Below are 21,306 nucleotides of genomic sequence, written 5' to 3'. Positions count from 1 at the left end.
TCCTGCACCCTTAAGTACAGGTGCTGCTACCTGCACTGTGTATAATTCATGTATGGGGATTGCATATGGATGGTCATTTGCTAAATGTCTTTTGTGCTATCCAGAAAGCACTAATGCAGTTAGGAGCAATTTTCTTTGGACTCCATAGGGTGAGTTATGGAATCATCCCTTCCCTGCTCCTTTGTCTGTACTTTATTTAAACTGTAATCTCTATGGGGTCTTGGCCGTTGGGTGAAATCCTGGCACCACTGAAGTAAATGGGAGCTTTGTTATTGACTTCAGTGGGTTCAAGATTTCATCCTTTGTTTTCTAATATGCCTTCAAAGAGCCAAGCAGGTGCCACTATGATGGGCAACCTTCTTAAAACCTGAATAGATATATAAATAAACAGCATGTGTAATGTATTATTTATTAATTTATTGAAATAATTTGTACATACCAGCTGAGCTGAATCATAAACTCACTCTGTGAAATGGATGTTTTACGCACATAGACTCGTCTTCTGTGGGATTGGATTGTTGAGCTGTGTTTTTGGACGAAGGGCTTTAAGGAAATAGCAATGACACTACAGTTCTCAGTCGAGCCCCTCTGGCAATTTTGACTGTAACAGGAAATAAGTCCCTAGATGTTTAGTTGAGAGATTTTCCCACCAACCTGTCTGCTTCTGTTATTCCTGAGGAAATTCTGTGCCAAAATATTAAAGATTATGTGCACAATATTTTAAAATTCTGCAGATTTTATTTGTCAATAAATAAATGGGGCTCCTGCATGGCAGTGGGTAGCACAGACCACTGGCTGCATTGAGGTGGGAGAGCACCCTGAATCCCCAACCTCCCCCAGTACAGGGACTCGGCAGTGAGGCTGCACCTGACCTTGACACAGCACAAGGGCCGTGCCCCTTTGCACCAGGTGTAGACAGGCAGGCCCAGCCCACCAGGATACAAGTGTGGAGGGGCTTAGTGCGGGGGGATCCAGGTGTGGGATGAGAGGTTTCTGTGTAGGGCAATCTGAGTCCAGGAAGCCCAGTGGGCAGAGGTGAAAGTAAGCTGGTACGCCCCGATACAGCGTACTGGCAAGAGCCGGTGCACCGTACTGGGGCAGCCCAGCTTCCCCAGGGGCCAATTTAAAGGGCCTGGGGCTCCCAGCAGTGGCTGGAGTCCCAGGCCCTTTAAATTGCCTCCAGAGCCCCGCTGCTGGAGCCCTGGGGTAGCAGCTGCGGGGCTCCAGCGGCTATTTAAAGGGCCTGGGGCTCCCCTGCTTCTATCTCCCCGGCCCTTTAAATAGCCACCGGAGCCCCGCTGCCGCTACTCCAGGGCTCCGGGGGGCTATTTAAAGGACTGGGGTGGTAGAAGCAGGGGAGCCACAGGCCCCTTAAATAGTCCCCAGAGCCCTAGGGTAGCGGGGGCTCCAGGAGCTATTTAAAGGGCCGGGGCTCCAGCTGCCTCTGCCACCCTGGTCCTTTAAATAGCCGCGGAGCCTCGCCACTTCCCCAGGGCTCCAGCGGCTAATTACAGGACCTGGGCAGTAGAAGCAGTGGAACCCTGGTCCCTTTAAATAGCCCCAGGAGCCCTGGGCTGCTGCTGCTACCCCAGTGGGGAGGGAAGGCAGAGAAGGGGGTGCACTTACCTTACAGGGTGGGCTGGGGCTCGCTCTGACCCCCTCAGCCCTGCCCCTTCCGGGGGCCAGAGCTGGCCCCAGCATACCAGTAAGTCAGTCGACTTATTTTCACCCCTGCCAGTAGGAGATCTGGATGCACAGGAGCTCGTTGGGGGGTTTCGGGTGCAGAGGCAATGGGACACTGCAGGGGATCCAGGTGAAGGTGGTTGGGGCTCAGCGAGGGCGGGGCCTGGGTGTGGGCAGGGACTTGTTGGGGGGGATCTAGATGTAGGGGGATAGGGCTTCTTAGGGTGAGCTTTCAATGGGCCTGCTTATCGGGGGAGCCCCAGCTTCTGCCAAGGGGACACCGCGTGCCGGACTCCCGCTTCCCCGTGATTTCCCTGTCCCCTGTTCTTCTCCATCCCCCTCCCCTCAATCCCACATTCCCTTCCCCCTGCCCTATTCCACCCCCCCCCCTTCCTTCCCCACTGCCTCTTTCCTTCAGGTGGGCAGCTCTGCGCTTGCAGAAATGAGGGGGGTCAGTGGCACATAACCCTGTTTGCCCCCCCATGCCTCACCACTGTTGGGGGGGGTAGTCGCCCCCACAAAACTGCATCCATGGTCATCCCCACACACACACATACGTGGCTTTCCTGCCATTTTCTCCAAGGAAGTACAGGAATTCTGCGGGACGGGAATGAGCATTTTCTGCCGGTGCACGGTCCCGCAGAATCCCCCCAGGAGTATTCTGTAGCTTGTATATAAATAACGGATGGAGGAATTAAGAGGATCTGTGAACTGGGTTTCTGTATAGTGGATGGAGCTTCCTAATACGTGAGAGCTGAAAAGGCTGTATATGCTGACTATATATATGGCTAAATGTTTATGGATTTGGATACTTCATAGTAATTATCTGTCTGAAGGGTGTTGAACGATGAAGCATGTTGTTCTGATACAGGGCCTCTAGATTTATCTAAAATTGGCTGACTACTTCAATTTATATGTGCACATGGAATACAGTTTAAAAAATTAAATATAAAATAATCTGTAATTGTCATTTTACACACTGTTTCAGAACCCAGTGTTATATTGATGTCTTAACAAAATTATATCTAGAACCTTGTCCAAGAATAGTTCATTAAGATCTTCAGAACAGTCAGAAGGAAATGAAAAAGCAAAACCATTAATGTGATTTTAAACATCATGTGAGCCATCTGGAGTGCAGATCGATACTACACAATGAAGCTCTATTTTGTATAGCATCCTTCCTGAAAATTGTATTCCAAAGTTAAATAATGTATAAGATAGTGAAGGGTTGGTGGTCTATAAACTATTGATAATGATAACATAAAGACTTTATAATGTGAATAAATTAAAGCATTTAGTCATAAGGCTGTTTAACTTTAGAAGGAGAGAAATTAAGAGGCCGAGGAAAAGGGGGGGAAACGTGTTTTCAGATAAGGTATGAAAAGAGTTGGAGAGTTCATAAGGCAGAGAGCTGCTCCAAAGGGCAGAAGTTGCAGAGTAAAAGCCTGTCTTGCCATTAATGCTGAGATTGTGGGAAAAGGAAGAGAAAGAAAGCACATGCTAAATGAGATGAGTGAGGTGAGAGAAAGATCAGTCCTACGAGGGAAAACTGGGGAATGCAGAATTTTCAAAACAAGAAAGGTTATTTTTATTTTGCAGGTCTAGTCCATAAACTGGGATGAGGCCAATAGACCCACAGTGTTTGGGTAGGCCCTCCACCAGAAAATGGTGTGGACAGGCTTGGAAACAGGAAAGCAGGAGCTAGCATTGGCATAGTAGAGAGCCAGAAGTACTGTGAGCAATTTTGCAGAGGGAAACCTTTGGGTGGATGGGATCCAGTAAATTAAGTCTTAATTTATTATTGTAAACAGCAGAGTCGAATGAGAGGTCTGAGTCAAGCAAAGAGATCAAGATGGATATTTTTTAGGTTAATTCTCTTGGCTATAAGCAGTTGAATAGAGTGTCAGAAGATAGTCACCACTATTGTAAAAGTGGCAGTTAAAGTTAAAGGTGGAAATAACAAGAATGAAAGGAAGACTGTAAATAGAAAAGAGCAGAAAGCCAAGGGATAAACTGGTTGTGATTCTTCTCTGCACAAGAAAGTTGCATTGATTTAGCTTTATTCTGTTTTTAAACCAATGTAGTTAATTCAGTGTAAATCCTTGTGTGGACACTTTAGGAGTTGACTGAAGTTAAACCAGAATGATCTGGTGATTGGAAAACATGCCAGAGAGACAGTTAAGAAGATCAAACTACTGAGCTTATCAAAGGGAAGGTTAAGAGGTGACATGATTATGTTCCACAAGTGTCTGTGCTACCTGGACAAGAGATATTTGATAGTAGACAGCTCTTTTATCTAGCGGAAAAAGGCATGAGATCCAATGGTTGGAAGCTGAAGCTAGAGAAATTGAGACTAGAGAAATAAGGCACATACTTTTACAGTGATGGTAATTAACCATGGGACGAGTTACCTAAGGACATGGTGGATTCTCTATCACTTGAAGCCTTTAAATCAAGACTGCGTATCTTTCTAAAGATATGTTATCGCACAAACAGATGCTATGGGTCGGAATGTTGGTCAGCGAGGAAGAGAAAGGAACAACCAGTGCATGCTGACAAAATGAGAATACTCAGGTGGGCACCGGGGTAAGAGAAGAGCTGATAGGCTACACAATGAAATGGTATGAGCCATGATGCAGGTAGCCCCCAACACAGAAAAGCTGAGGGAGTATCCACTGAAATGGCTGGGTCATAATGCGCCATTTCACTTTGAATGGTCCCTTAGAATAAAGTGCTAACTACTTATGCTAAACAGTCTGTTTAATCTTGTATTTAGCTGCAACACTCTGAGTACCTTTCCCAGATCTGAGGAAGAGCTCGGTGTTGCTTGAAAGCTTGTCTCTCTCACCAAGAGAAGTTAGTCCAATAAAAGATATTACCTCACCACCCACCTTGTCTCTCTAATATTTTGGGACTGACACTGCTAAAACAACACTGCATACAGCAATGGCTGCGTCATGTGAGATGACGAGATGTGGGATATGTTGGCCAAAGAGAACAAGAGCTAGTAATCACATGACAAAGACCATGAGCAAGACCTAGAAGAAGGTGGTTCAAGATGCTAAGAAGGACATGAAGAGGGTTGTTTTCAGCTTGGAAGACACTTGACAAGAATGTTTGAAGATGAAGAACAAGACCTGCTGACACTGATTGCCAGGACAAGATGAAGGCAAAGAAGAAAAAGAGGATTAATCAGTTGTTTTCATTATAAAATCAGGGATGGCAACAGATCAATTACCAATACTAGAATTACTGGGGGACAAGAGGTAGCTACATGTATCCCGCCAGCAGTGTATCAAACTATTTTTATTACACAATTTTGTCCATATCTATTTTTTAGGATGAGAGTGAATATTGCCATGAATATTACTGCAGAAAGGGACCTGGGGGTCATAGAGGATCACAAGCTAAATATGTGTCAAGAGTGTAAAACTGTTGCAAAAAAAGGAAACATCATTCTGGGATGGATGGATGTATTAACAGGAGTGTTGTAAGCAAGACACAAGAAATTATTCTTCCACTCTACTCCGTGTTGATTAGGCCTCAACTGGAGTATTGTGTCCAGTTCTGGGTGCCACATTTCAGAAAAGATGTGGACTAATTGGAGAAAGTCCAGAGAAGAGCAACAGAAATGAGCGAAGGTCTAGAAAACATGACCTATGAGGGAAGATTGAAAAACTTGAGTTTGTTTAGTCTGGAGAAAAGAAGACCGAGAGGGGACATGATAACAGTTTCCAAATACCTAAAAGTTTGCTACAAGGAGGAGGGAGAAAAATAGTTTTTCATAACCTCCGAAGATAGGACAAGAAACAATGGGCTTAAATTGCACCAAAGGCAATTTAGGTTGGACATTAGGAAAAACTTCCTAACTGTCAGGGTGGTTAAGCACTGGAATAAATTGCTTAGGGAGGATGTGGAATCTCTGTCACTGGAGATTTTTAAGAGCAGGTTAGACAAACACCTGTCAGGGATGGTCTAGATGATACTTAGTCCTGCCATGAGTGCAGGGGACTGAACTAGATGACCTCTCAAGATCCCTTCCAGTACTGTGATTCTATTAGTATTGCATACAAATATGAGATTTATATCACTGTGCAATTATATCGTAAGTTTTTAAGTGATGCTTTTGGTAGTCAAATGCAGAGTTGGTACCTTATTTTTGGCACCAAATTTTAAAAATTAGATCTAGTACAGGATTGTGCCCCATCGTATGTTCCTGCCTCCATATTATTTGATATTTTTTCTGTTTCTTCTCCTAATGATTCTGTTTTTTTCTGTGCCATTAAGTTGAAAATCTTTAGAAAGTGCATTTCTCAGTACTCTTTATTATATGGAAATTCCCTCATTTTAGTTGATTAAAATATACCTCCATTTTGGTTTTTCATTTTTATTAATTTATTAATAGTGATCAGTTATTTTTATTGAAATGTTACTAGTGCAAAATAAATCAGTTCCTGTCAGTTTATGCTCCTTGCTCTATTACCTGTCTTTTATCTCTTGTTTGGTTCCACGTTTGGACATTGTGGGTATGTCTACACTGCCTCTGGGAGCAGGCTGGGTCCACAGACTTGTGTGGATGGGGCTTGCATTAGTGCATTAAAAATAGCCACGCAGACAGTGTTCTGATGTTCCAGCTCAGGCTGGAACTTGGGCTCTCAAACCCGCCCTGTCACCGCAGCCTGAGAGTTCAAGCTGCCACCCAAATTGTAGTGTCAGAGTACAGTTGCTACGCAGCTGGTTTTAGCGCTCTTACGCAAGCCTGACCAATACAAGTCTGTGGGCTTGGGCTGGGAGGCTCACCCCCGATGTTGTGCAGACATACCCTGGCAGACTGAGAGATGTGTCACAAATGGAGAATATCACTAGGAACAAATATATCAGTTTCAGAAAGAGATTCTGAAGACCAGGAATCTAGAGTATTTGCATGTTGTAAGCATCCGTCCTATGATCAGGAGCCAAAGCTCTGAATGGGTGATGAAGGCTTGTGTGTTTGTCATCAACTGTTCCGAGTTACTACCATTTAGGCAACTACTATTTGACTGAATGTGCCATTTCATGGAAATATTGAACCATGTTGTTTTCCACTGTCTCCCAGGCTCATTTTACTGGAGCTCTTTGGATCACTGCCACATTATTTAAAAAAATAGATGTCTGATCTTGGGACGTTGTCTAAAATGAATCTTAATCCATTGTTTATTAACTGCACATCCTTATGGTCAATGGCTTAATTAAATCAGATACTGATGACCTTAAAACTAATTTAGTGCTCTAATGAATATTCTTTTCTGTTGCGCTACATGTTAAAAATGGATGCAATGAGGAAATCTTATTCCAGTAGCAAACTCCCCGTTAACATTTGCAATATCCTGCAATGAAGTGTAGTAGTAGCTTGATACATACAGTGGCAATTAAATGGAGGCAATTTACACATGCACAAAATGTGCATTAATGGCTAGTTAACTAGAGTAAAAAGAGCTATCATGTTGTATTATGTTTGATGATGAGATGAGCTTCACAAGCTAAACAATTCAAGTATATTAACAATTCCCTGCCTCTGGTTGCTGTTGGATATCACCACGATGATTTGCAAGAATAACCTTACTGTATTCCAATTAATAGAAATTAATTAGTGGAAGTCTTCTTGACAAAGATGTCCTGAGTTTCTTTAGCTCCAGCTATAATTAGGCTTGAGAGGCATATGAAGAAATAGATCTGGTTTTCTCTGTGCCTTTATCGTTATCTTCTTAAAGGTTAGAAAGCAGCATTAATGGCATTATCTACCAAAACAGTTGGATTGCTTTGGTGTTAGAAGGTATGTTTTCAGGTCTGTTTTATCTGTCTGCCTAGCTGCCTATCTCTCTGTATATTTTATCTGTCAATCTGTCATGCATTTACAACACATCCATCACTGTATTATCTGGACTTATTCCTTTTGCTTTTGTTTTAGGTATGATACAATCACCAATCAGTGGGAGACAATAGCTCCTCTGCCAAAGGCTGTGCATTCTGCAGCTGCCACTGTTTGTGGTGGCAAGATCTACGTGTTTGGTGGGGTGAATGAAGCTGGTCGTGCCGCTGGAGTCCTTCAGTCATATGTCCCTCAGACTAATGCATGGAGTTTTATAGAGTCTCCAATGATCGGTAAGTGATCAGCATTTCACAATTTAAAAAAGAAATAAATGTCAGGATATAAATGTCTATACCACAAAATAAGTAAACCAAAGGGGCTGAATGTAAAGATGTCTTTAATAAAAGGCTGAGGAAAAGGTGTTTGTAATAGCAATGCTGGATGGGGTTGGTAACAGTATGTAATATATTAACCTGGAGATTCAGTGGTCTGGATCCTTCACTCAAGGCAAATGACACTCATTAATACCCCTGGTTATTTAGCTAGAAGGGTTGGGTTCAAGGTGGGGACATAAAGGAAAACAACACAGATATGGATACCCTATACATTATACAGTGTACTAACATTTTGTTATGCCATCAAATGTCACTTCATGCCTAAAACAATGCCATTCATTTAATGGATTATTATTACTGTTGTTGAAATTCCTCTTGTCCCAAAGGAAGCAAAGGTCTTTTTTGCAGGAACTCACAGATGTTGTTCAATGGAATTCACCCTGCAGGATAGAAAATCCACAAGACAGGTGGACTATGAAGATCCAGCACTGTTTTTATTAGTTATGTTTACAGTGCCCAGGCGAGCGCTACATGTCTTACAGAACAAATAGAAAAACCGGGGGACTAAAAATTTCAAAAGCACCTAACGGCTAGATCCTTTAAATTCTTAAATAGTCATCAGAGCAGGGACTTAGGTGCCAAGCAGCTTGGGAGTCAGGACTTAGGTGGCTTTGTGCATGCCCACCATCAGAAATTAGGGCCCCAGGGGACTTTACCAATGGAAACATAGGTGCCTACAGAGTTAGGTGGCAGCCAAGTAGGGGTTTTGAGGATCTAAATTTCGCACCTGTGCACCTAAAATGGCATTTAGGCACCTACATCCATTTACAGAGATAACCCTAAGTGACTTAGAAGCCTAATGGTATGTCTGTACAGGAGCTGGAAGATATAATTTCCAGCTTAAATAGACATACACACGTTAGCTATGATCAAGCTAACATGCTAAAAATGGTGGTGGTGGTGGTGCAAGTGGAGAGATGGGCTAGCTGCCCTGAGTATGATCCCGTCTGAGAACCTATGTACATATTAGAATAGCTAACCCCTCCCACCTCTCATGCCACTGTGGCTAGACTTCTATTTTTTTGCACACCAGCTCCATCAGAGCTAGCACGGGTATGTCTATGAAGGCTGAAAAATTGCACCTCCAGCTCCAGTGTAGACATTCCCTAAGCATAGGAGCCAACTCTGTGGGTGCTCTGCACCCACCGGCAGCTCCCCCCGCCCCCCCGTGCCCCAGCTCACCTCTGCCTTCGCCTCCTCCCCTGAGCGCGCCGCTGCTTCCTGCTTCTCCCCTGAAACAGCTGTTTCACGTGGCAAGTGCTGGGAGGGAGGGGGGAGGAGGAGGAACGCGGCGGTCTCGGGAAGAGGCAGGGCTGGGACAGGGATTTGGGGAGGAGTCCAACAGGGGAAGGGAGGGGGTGGAGTCGGGGCTGGGGGGCGCGAGCACCCACCGGCGCCAAGGAAAGTTGGCGCCTGTGACCCTAAGATCCATTCTCAAAAGTGACATGGGCGTCTAAATAGCATTGACTTTCAATGAGACTTAGTTTCCTAAGGCCCAGATCCTCAAACGTATTTAGGCGTCTAACTCCCATTGAACTCCCAAGTGCCGGAACACCTTTGAAGATCCAGGCCTAAATTGCTTTTGAACATGGGACTCTTTTGACACTTCAAACCAAGGGTGCCTTGCCTAAAGATTTTAAACTCAGTGTTAGATAGGATGCAACCATAGGGTGCAGCACTACTAGGACATGGTTATTCAGGTTAGGCCTGAGCACATATGGATGTCCAAAATAAACTACTTTTCCCCCCTTCTGTATATTAATTATTAATATTATTTTATTTATGTATTTATTTATTTACTACATCCCTACTTCAGGCATTGTGGAAGAAGCAAGTCTTGGGGAGTCAGTTGTCACCTATAAAATCTGTGTTTATAGCTTCCCCTGTGGATAAAGCATTGCTCTTTTCCTTTTCCCTGGCTGTTCTTTGTGTCCAGTCTAACATAACATGACATGCATATGATGTAGCATGAAGCACCCAGCAGGAGGGCATCAGCCACCAACAATCATATTTATGTATTACAGCAATGCTAACAAACCTGTTTCCTGGCTTTTTCCATCACATGGACACAACGGCTGCTGTTCATATAATCGACTGAGTGACATTATGAGGTTTTTCTGTGCTCAGAGCATACTGCAAAAATGAATGTATTATGCAAAAAAGTATTCCTTTTCCTTACCAAACTAGTACAAGTGCCGCAGTAGCTGAGAATTCATTCCCTGGACTCATTATATTGTCTAGCACGTGTCAAGGCCGTGCGTGCTTGGAAAAATCATCCAAAAATATCCCAAGATGGGTACATCATACATTTTCAAATAAATTGTATTATTTCCTAACAAAAAATACATCAAAACCATCGATGGGTGTGGGGGATGGTATCTGTGCTTTTTTTGAGAAAATGTAAGTAGTGAGTTAACAATATTCTGAAAGTGTAACGTTCTGTGATTTTTATTGGGAAATAAATACGGCCAATTTATTTGCAAATTTATAAAGTCGTTTAACACAAGAGACTGAAAAAATTGCACCCCTACTGGAGGACATCTCTGCTAGTGATACTATGCTTGATCAAAAGGCCCTGAGATTATTGAAAATATACTTAATTTTTGCAACTGCTAAGTAGTAGTAGTAACCACACTGATAAAATGTCCTCCCACTAAAGGTTGGGGGACTCTGTACAGGAGAATGACATTCCACATTCAATGTGATGAACAATGCAAAAAACAAAGGCAGAGAGAATGGGACTTGGTGGTCTTTTTATAAAAGGAAAATGGGATTAATTCCAGTATTTCATGCCCATAGTAAAAATGTGGTGCTCTGTTGACCTTAGATAAGATAATGGGCTCTTTAAATAAGTGTTATGTGTGCTCAGATTCCCAGAATACAAGCAGCTCTTGTATGTAACCAGGACCAACCCTTTAAAGGGCTTTTTTCACAACCACTAATACGAGTTTAAAACCAGTCTGTGATTCTAAGGTAATCAGTGGCGAGAATGCAGGGTGGGCAAATATAAAATGATAGGACTGGAAGGGACTTCGAGAGATCATCCAGTCCACTCCCCTGCACTCATGGCAGGACTAAGTATTGTCTAGACTGTGCCTGACAGATGTTTGTCTAACCTGCACTTAAAAATCTCCAATGATAGGGATTCCACCACCTCCGTAGGCAATTTATTCCAGGCTTAACCACTCTGACAGTTAGGAAGTTTTTCCTAATGTCTAACCTAGACCTCCCTTGCTGCAATTTAAGCCCATTGCTTCATGTCCTGTCCTCAGAGGTTAGGAACAAATTTTCTCCCTCCTCCTTGTAACAATCTTTTATGTACTTGAAAACTATTATCATGTCACCTCTCAATCTTCTCTTTTCCAGACTAAACAAACCCAATTTAAAAAAACAAAAAACCCAATGAGGAGTCCTTGTGGCACCTTAGAGACGAACAAATTTATATGGGCATAAGCTTTCATGGGCTAAAACCCACTGCATCAGATGCATGTAGTGAAAAATACAGTCAGCAGTATAAAGACTGGGACTGGATGGATCACTACAAAAAGTAATTTTCCCTCTGCTGATACTCACACCTTCTCGTCAACTGTTGAGAATAGGCCACTTCCACCTTAATGGCACTGGCCTCATTAGCACTGACCTCCCACTTGGTAAGGCAACTCCCATCTTTTCATGTGCTGTAATATTTATACTGCTTACTGTATTTTTCATTCCATGCATCTGATGAGTGGGTTTTAGCTCACGAAAGCTTGTGCCCAAATAAATTTGTTAGTCTCGAAGGTGCCACAAGGACTCCTCGTTGTTTTTGCTGATACAGATGAACACGGCTGCCACTCTGAAACCAGTTTTTTCAATCTTCCCTCATAGGTCATGTTTTCTAGTCCTTTGATCATTTTTGTTGCTCTTCTCTGGACTTTCTCCAATTAGTACACATCTTTCCTGAAAGGTGCCCAGAACTGAACCCAATTCGCCAGCTGAGATCTAATCAGCGCAGAGTAGAGCAGAAGAATTACTTCTTGTGTCTTGCTTACAACACTCTTGCTAATACATCCCAGAATGATGTTTGGTTTTTTCTGCAACAGTGTTACACTCTTGACATATATTTAGCTTGTGGTCCACTATGACCCCCAGATCCCTTTCCGCAGTACTCCTTCCTAAGCAGTCATTTCCCATTCTGTATGTGTGCAGCTGATCATTCTTTCCTACATAGAGTACTTTGCATTTGTCCTTATTGAATTTCATCCTGTTTACTTCAGACCATTTCTCCAGTTTGTCCAGATCATTTTGAATTATAATCCTATCCTCCAAAGCACTTGCAACCCCGCCAGCTTGGTATCGTCTGCAAACTTTATAAGTGTACTCTCTATGCCATTATCTAAATAATTGATGAAGATACTGCACAGAACTGGATACAGAACTGATCCCTACAGGACCCCACTCGTTATGCCCTTCTAGCTTGACTGTGAACCACTGATAACTACTCTCTGGGAACGGTCTGACATACGGTAGCTCATACTTGTAAGTCCATTACTTCCAAGAAGTCGGGTGCTAACCTATCCAAGCCAACCTTGGCAAGAATGTTGGCATTTTAGGGAAGTAATTTGTTTTAAATTATCTCAATGCTAGTGAAACAAGCTGGAGACCAAAGTACTCTCTCCATAGAACAGATACAGCATAGACAACAATATTGTGAGCTCTTTCACACAGCCCAGCCAATCTGCCTCCAATCTATGCCACTTAGATTTCTCCTAGGAATAAGAAGGTCTACATTCATTTAATCCCTGGCTTCTCTGCTGAGCCTGCCAGTAAGTGTACCAAATGAAATACTTGTGCAGTAGGACTGAAACATGTTTCCCATAGGTCACGAAATAGTTATCAGCAGTAATAACTTTTTGATGACTGCAGACCTGGAAATATACTCAGTGGAGTCTGTAAGGTTTTGTCTACACTGCAGTTAGACACTCTGTGCCTGACCCATGCCTTCTGATTCGGACTCACAGTGCTTGGGCCAAGGAGCCATTTAATTGTGGTGTAGCCATTCAGGCTTGGGCTGTGGACTGAGCTCTGGGACCCTCTCACCGTGCAGGGTTCTAGAGCCCAGGCTCCAGTCCGAACCCGAACATCTACACCGCAATTAAACAGCCCCTTAGCCTGAGCCCTGTGAGCCCAAATAAGTGGCCTGGGCCAGCCCCACGTTTTTCATTGCAAAGTAGACATACCCTTTGTGGACTTGAGATGCTGTTGATTGGCAGGATTCTTTAGTTAAACAGTCTCACATCTCTTCTTCCCAGTCCTAACATCTAACAAAGCTGCCACTTAGTAACAATTCTGGGTAAATGTAGTGCCACAAAATCAAACCAGCATTCATACTTGCACTGCTTACCTTTTCATTTCTTGCTATGCTGTCCTTGCAGAGCTGAAGAAAATGTATTTTATGCACAACGTCCTAAGGCTTGTCTTTTTTAACAAGACCACTATAGACATACTGAAGTCAGTGATTGTAAATAAGCATAATCATCTTGTCACTTTGTGTTTTAGTTCACTTCGTGTCTAATGCTAGGGCACTAAAATGTACCCTTTATGCAATATCAAATAATCAGTTGCCTACATTAATGTAACTATAAGTTTTGATTTGTGTTTCTGAGTGGGTTTTCCATTTAAAGCTGCCCACAGTTTATATGCAAAATAGGAGTTTTATTTACCTATCTCCATAGTTAAATTTTAAAATCTGGTAAGTGGTGTGGGAAAGCACAGGTCAGGGACCCAAGCACATTTCTGGTATCTAGTCTAAATCTAATTTCTTATACCATGTCCATCTCTGGATCATTAGGTTCCCCCCTAGTTTTCAGCTAAAACTCTCACATGGTGGCAAGGGGTGGTGACTTTAGGACTCAGTTCTGGCAAGTGTCCACCCTCTGTTTCCCTAGCTGCCTCACTGGTGGAGTTTCCCCTCTGTTCTTAAGGTGGGTAGCTCTCCCCTGACTGCAGAAGTTCTCCCCAGACTGGTGGATGGAGATGGGCCTCCCCCGGCTTTTGAGTGAGAGAACAGGGCTCCAGGTGCCTTCCCAATGCCTGCTCTTCAGACTGAGCAGGCAAGCACTGGCAGGAAGGGATAGGGGCTGCAGGATTGCCATTCAGTGCAGCTGCAGCTTGGCTTCCTTTCCTTGCATCTAGGATGATTTCATGGGACTACATCTGATGTCTCCCATGTGTTCTAGAAAGCTCTTGTCGGGGCAGGTGCATAGAAATACAAAAAGGGATTACCCAGTAGCAACTGCCCTGGCAATAGCTGGTGCAACCTGTCAGTTCAGTCCCAGCCTCTGAGAGGGCTGAAACTGTCAACAGGATGAGCCAGTCTTAACATTTCCAGTCAGGCCCTATCAATTAATTCCATCCCCCTACTCCTGTATCAGATTCCCATTGCCTTGATCACACCATTATAATCAGAGCTGGCCTAAGGATTTGAAGGAGGGAATGTGAGATCATTCTTTGGCTATGCCCAAGCTCAGTGGTTTCCTTGACACACAGACTGTGTTTGGCAGGATCTTACCCCAACGCACACACCTTCCCCTTCACACATTCTCCTGCTGCACCTGCCAACCTCCCCTGGCTGTGTTGATTTATATCAGTTCACATTTTGGAAGAAAAGGGCTAGAAACTTACTTTTTTTTTACTAAAATGGAAGCCTAAATTTTGCTTTTGTGGCTCTCTCTGCTAACCAGGGGCTTGCACAAGTCTCTACCAGCTCCTCAGTGATTTGTTGTCATGGAAACTTTCTCTTGGTGAAGATGGCAATGCTCTATTAGATTCCTTTCAGTAAGGTTGGATAAGGAAAGACATTTAGAGCCTGAGGAGAACGCCAACTATCATTTCAATTTGTTTCTGGCTGTTTCTCTCAAGAGGATCTCAGGTATAGAGGGCTATGTTGTTCACTCTTTTGCCTCAGAAAGGGCAGACAGGCACTAGAGGCGTTCGCATGTAGGCCAAAGATGTGCTTGGCATCCTTTTCTCCCATGGTGGGTATCACTGCTTTCTGGAATGTGCCGAGACAGCGCACGGTAAACAGCAATTTAGATACTAGGGAAAGATCTGAGGCCAGGTCTCTGAGGAGCTTCATCACCGCTTCATAGGAATGTCTGAGAGACTTAACCAGCTAATTCTATGCCCCGCCTGAGTGTTCAGTCAGAGCACTAAGGCTGTCGTGAACACTTTGAAGACAATATCTACTTCATAATTCCAGGGCTGATTTTGTCTTTTTTAATTTAAAGGAGTAACAATTCCTGTGATTTTCTTTTAGAAATTCAGGATCAGAGAAAGCAGGGACAAGAAGGTCATACAGAAGACTCTCTAGTCCATCCTTCTGCCAGGGCTGGACTGTTCCAGACAGCATATTTTCTAGCGCTTCCACCACGTCCCTTGGGAAGCTATGCTACATAGAACTAGATCTCAGAATTTTTTCCCAGTGTTAAACCTCAATTTTCTTTTTCTTCAGTTCACTTGGCTATAATCCACATGTACCACTCTAAATAATGCCTCTCCCTCCTTGGTGTTTCAATATTTATTAAGGTCTCCGTTTACCAAAGCTGGTAACATTTCAGCTCTTCTGGTCTTTTGCAAGTCAATCCCTCCAGCCTCATGATCTGTTTTGTTGCGGTCCTCTAATGCCCTCCAGTTCATCAGTATTTTCTTGGTTAGTTGGTGTCCGGAATTGAACACACTATTTCAGGTAGAAAAGGAGGACATGTGGCACCTTAGAGACTAACAAATTTATTTGAGCGTAAGCTTCCGTGAGCTACAAGCATCTTGCTTTAGAAAAATACAGATTTCCTTCATACAGAAAAAAGGTACTGTTGTGACTGAAGGCAAGAGACTTTGCTAAGGATTCATTTAAGTGCCTGTGGTGTATTACCTGTCCTCTGGAAGAACATCATGACCTACTATATAGTAAACAAAAATCTTATATTAGAGAGAGAGGGAGCAAGTGCCAGTTAGCTATGTGGTTTAGATGAGCATGGAATTTGTGGTTCTTACCCCTTCTGTTAGTCCCTAGATTTGCTCACCCCTCCTCTTTAGATTTTCTGCACTGTCACCTCTGGTGCACTCTCCATTGATCCGAAGTTGGGTGTGTGCTTGGTCAGCGGTATAGTACTCATTCCCCTTCTCTCCTTGCCTCCTGTTCCCACGAGGACACTGGCCTCAAGGAGCTGCAGCAGCTCCTTGCCAAATGTCTGAAATCTGAGAACTAGCTGCTAATTACAATATTTGCAGTTCAGACCTCACAAGCTATGTTAAGAATCAGACTGCCATCTCTGGGCTGCTGAGGGATGTCATCTTATCCCATTCCTGTATGTTGATTTGCTACACAAATCATGAGTTTTTCTGCCTTAGGTATGCAGGGAGAAGTGGAGACACGCAGTTTTAAAACAGATTTGGTTTCCATTAACTAGTTTTCCAGTCTGTTTCATAAGCATACATATATTCACCTCATAAGGAATTCAGTAGACTATTCAGTAGGAATAATATCTGGATACAGTCATACAAGTGGCGTGCCAGCATTTTTCTGAAAAAAATGTTTTGGCTGGTGTGATTTCAATAAGATGTTTACAACAGGGATCATTTCCGCCATTCATTTTAATACCATTTCAGGCTGTAACCAAGCACTGGTTTGGAATGCAATGTAAGATCTTTCAGCAGTTGCTGAGTGCAGCAGGACATTTTAGAATTCTGTCTTACTGAATATATAGTTTATTAATGTGATACTGTAGCCATAAGTCACACCAGAGGGAACATATTGTTATTTTGAGGTTATTGGTATATGTCTCAGATAGGCTAGATTTTCAACCACCCAAGAAGTGCACCTGCCCAGTGAGTTCCTACAAGTACAAACCACATTCTGGAATGGCTTATTGCTAAAAGAATATCACTCACTGAGTTTAAACTCCCCCTTTATTTTTAAGAGCAACAATTGCAGTGAATGGAGTTATGAAGTGAGTTCTTCCACTTTGAACAATAGTTCTTAGCAAAATTATAGGGGGAAATAATAAAGCAGGGGACTTTTTCCTACCATTTAAAAAAAATTCTTACTTCTTTTTTTGCATTTAAATCTCAACTAACTTTCTGTTGCAAAAACTATTCATGGAATACTGGACAGTTTCCAATTTAGATTTTATGACAGGAAGTGGATTAAAGTGTCCAGATGTCTTCAAACTGCTGCTGAAAGGGTTCTTTGTGGAAATGACAACTCATTTCTCTTTCAGCCCCTTCTAGGATGACCATATTTCCCAAAGGCTGGGGCTGGCATCGCTGCTCACCCCCTCCCCTGCATATTCCCCCACACCCCACGTTTTTGACAAAAGTGGGCATTTGTCCCATTTACTCTTGCCAACTTGATCCGTTTGGCAAGAGCAAATGCGGCAAATGCCCACTTTTGCCAAAAAAATCAGGACGGCCGGGACAGGGCTTAAGAAAGGGACTGTCCTGGCTAAAATGGGATGTTTGGTCACCCTAACCCCTTCCTCCTCCTTTTCCCCCCCTCCCCATTTACCCATCCCCACTAACCACTTAATATATAGAGTGCTTTGGTTTTGTTCCTCAGTGATGTGGCCCAAGCTGTCTGTTCATGGGAGCTCAACGACATATCCATCATCATCATCATCATCAAAAAGGCCCAGTCAAAACATGGCTTTGGACAATTAGTATCTGGTTTCATCACTAACCTGCTAGCAAGTGACCTTTAAGCGGGGGGTGGGGGGGGTGGAATGGAGCATGTGGAGTGTTTGAATAAGGTTGTCCAACCTTGAAGAGGAAAATTGAGAAGGGAAGGGGAATTGGTGGCATCTAAGTGATGTGAGAGCTAAGGATGGATATTGGCCATTCACCTGGAAGAAACTGGAAGACCAAATTTGGTTATCAAACCATGAAGTCTAAGGGGAAATTACGAGCTTGGAGATAAATCAGTGGTACCTGTGGGAGTTTACTGCAGCCACAGTAATACAAAATATGTTGGTTTATATCTTTTCTGATCCCCATCTCTGTGGGGTTCCCTTATATTTTTGTAATATAAAGTCCTCACCAGAGATCAAGAGTTTGCTTGCTATGAACTTCTCCCTTCCTGAAACCAGTAGGAGAAATCTCTTCCTCTCAAATTTACTTTGTACTTACTTAGAAATTGTGGCTAAAGTTGAAAACAATAAAAGATTATGAATAGGTGAAATACTGAAAATAGTGATAGGAATCAAAGTTGATTGACTCTAGCCAAAGAATGAGAACCAGCCCATCCGCTTATTTAAAAAGAGAAAAGTATCACTATTTAAATAACCAAGGGGGTTTCCTCTTTTTTGCTGATAAATTGGAATATGAAGGCAGCAATTCAGCCTCCTGAGAAGTTATTACTTCTGCCTTGAGGAAGCCCAAAATAATTTTCCTGTGAGATTTGGACGTTTAATTCTGAGCTCTCTTTGTGGGCTCTATACACTCTCTTGCAGAATGTTATCCAGAAAGAGACCAGAAAAATGTGATAGTTAAATATAGAGAACACACACTCACACGTTTTGATTTTGAAACATGTGGGATAAGAGGTGTTAGGACAGATAAGTCTTTCTGCTATGTTACAATGGCTTAGTGGAGTTGAGAAGATATTGTTCTGTCTTCTAAGTGAATTAGTTTCTTCCCAGCTTTCTATTTTTTTTTTTAAATCACAAAGAGCGATGACATTTTCTGAAGGGTACATTTGTGTTTTTTGACATATGCATATAGATACTTGGTTAGCAACAGACTCCTTCTGTCTTTTCCAGTAACTTGCTTTAGCCATTTCAGTACTTTCTACAGTTGGGTCACTTTACTAACTGCACACAGACAGCTGACATGCAATGACCCCTGGAGGCTGAAACTAAAAGTTTGAGCATATACTGTAGCCCAACTTTCTGCAGGAGTCTTTCCTGCTAAAACTTGAACAATAGCATGCATCACATCACAGCCACTTACTTTCAGTGTAGTCTTTGCAAGGAAACTAACTTAGGCCCTGTTCAAGACAAGCGCATAAGCATGTGCTTAACTTTAAGCATGCATGCAACTCACATTGAAATAAAAAAGTCCACTTAAAGTAAATCGAAAAGGAGGACTTGTGGCACCTTAGAGACTAACAAATTTATTTGAGCATAAGCTTTCGTGAGCTACAGCTCACTTCATCGGATGCAGTGAGCTGTAGCTCATGAAAGCTTATGCTCAAATAAATTTGTTAGTCTCTAAGGTGCCACAAGTCCTCCTTTTCCTTTTGCGGATACAGACTAACATGGCTGCTACTCTGAAACCTGTCATTAAAGTAAATCTACTCACAAGTGAGGAAATGCCTGAATGAAAGTTTTCTTAATTCTGTTCTGTGTGCATATGCCTCATGATACAGATTTTAAATACACACTCACGTACTACCATAAGGCATACACACAAGAGGGCTGACTTAAGGTTTAAGAGGCAACCTTAATTCAGGCATTTCCTAACCTCTGAGTGCTTTGACCTTGATAATGTTCTTTTAACATAGTTTTGGGGGTTTGTTTTGTGTGTAACATTCTATGTTTTAAAAAAAATTAAAAATGAAAAGAAAAATATCCCCTCACCTGGAACCATATTGACTCCCCATGTAGAGCTGGGGTCTCTAGATCCATAGCACAGGCCTCTACCACCTGAGCTACCTCAGTAGCTGGTGCAGTACTGTTGTTGTCTACATGGTCCTGCCACTGCAGAGGGGTGGGGACACATACTTTGCTATTGATTTCCCAGCTATTTACTGACCCATAAAGAAATGTTAAGACTCGGGACGCCTTGGTTCAGTTGCAGGTTCTGGATGAGCGTGTGGTCTAGTGGTTACAGATTCTTCAGCCCCGCCCCCAGCCTCTCCCTTTCGTCTAGTGCAGAATGAATCTTCAGAGACTAGCTGCCAAATTCTACTGAGCATGTGCGAACTGAGATTTCTCAGAGGCTTATAACTTGGCCAAATTTGGGCACCTTTTCACTGGAACAGAAAAAGGGTTGTTCCTGTCACTCTGCCAAATTACAAGTCCCTGATCCAAAGCACGGAGGTGCTAGAACGTCTCAACTCAAGATTTGAGAAGTTTTTTAATATGTGCAGACCAACAATCTCGTTCCTGGAAACTGCTGGACCATTTTAGTGGAAATGCCTGAGACAAATGCCAGGCATGGAAAATATCAGCCAGCATGCTTAAAGCATGTATAAGCATATGATGTATTATAATAGGGATATATGGAACAAGTCTGCTAGCTAAATTTCACAAATTATTTATTAAAATAATGATATGGTTAACTTTACCAGGTATCATCTGATAACTCTGCAGATAACGCCGCAGTGTTAAAGCATTCCCTGGAAACTTTAATAGAAATCAGTTTAGGACATTTGGCGCCTAACATGTCACAAATGCTGAGCACTCACAACTCCAGTTGAAGTCAGTGGCAGCTGCAGAACATGCTCTAGGTTATGTTTGCAGGAAAGATTAAGGGAGAAATGTTAGGCCCCAGAAAATATGCTTAGATGTGTTGGGACCCACCCACAAGCAAAAAAGGAATCTATTAATAAAGGATAATCTATTAATAAAGGATAATCTATTTTTAATACTATTAAGAAGTGGGATACTTTGCTCTAGGGTTCATCTGTACTGAGCCACTGCTCAGGAATGGAAAGTGAGTTAAGATTTGCAGCAATTCAAAACTCTGCAACAAGTTGACACATTAATTTCAGATACAAGAACAGAGCTTTCACTGTGGCTCAGTTAGGGTTTGGAGAGGATAATTGTAACTTTACCAGTTGGGCGGGGAGGTTACTGGGGAATGAAGGACTGATGATGAACTTTGAAAGTGCCTTTGAGAAGTTTAGGAGAAAAGAATAAAAACAAAAAAGATTTCCTCATTTTTCTTTCCCTAGCCTTGGAGGTTTAGAGAAGTGTGCCTTATCTCTAAACAAAAACAACTCCAAACCTGAGCCTAGAAACTGATCTCAGTATTGCTTTCCATTGACAGATAACAAATATGCTCCTGCAGTCACTCTCAATGGGTTCATCTTTATTCTTGGAGGAGCTTATGCAAGAGCAACCACCATCTATGACCCAGAGAAAGGCAATATTAAAGCAGGTCCCAACATGAACCACTCCAGGCAGTTCTGCAGGTGAGAAAAACCATTAAGATTGAATTACCAGTACCTCAGTATTTTCTACTGGAAAAAAAATGACTACATAATAATAATAGTGAGAGTGGCAGCGGGAAGGGAGATGTATACAATATGTTTTTATTCATCTTCATTATACATACCTAGGGGTGTATTTTAATGTCCTTGTGCATCATACTGAACATTTGTCCCTTAATATTTGAGTACCA

The 21,306-nt window shown here is 42.6% G+C and overlaps 1 protein-coding gene across 6 annotated transcripts in view; it reads left to right on the top strand.

The window, feature by feature from the left end:
• Nucleotides 1-21,306, top strand: part of KLHL29 (kelch like family member 29) — a 605,712-nt gene that overhangs the window by 562,107 nt on the left and 22,299 nt on the right. For all 6 annotated transcript variants that reach the window (XM_084623316.1, XM_084623313.1, XM_084623312.1 and 3 more), the window contains 2 exons: nucleotides 7,631-7,824; nucleotides 20,953-21,097. In XM_084623316.1, coding sequence (XP_084479442.1) covers nucleotides 7,631-7,824; nucleotides 20,953-21,097 — 339 coding nt within the window. The remainder of the gene's footprint in view (nucleotides 1-7,630; nucleotides 7,825-20,952; nucleotides 21,098-21,306) is intronic.

The sequence above is a fragment of the Lepidochelys olivacea genome, assembly GCF_965140295.1.
Source record: "Lepidochelys olivacea isolate rLepOli2 genome assembly, chromosome: 3".
Lineage (NCBI taxonomy): Eukaryota > Metazoa > Chordata > Testudines > Cheloniidae > Lepidochelys > Lepidochelys olivacea.
Note: the sequence above shows the minus strand (reverse complement) of the source record. Positions and strands in the feature narration are given on the sequence as shown.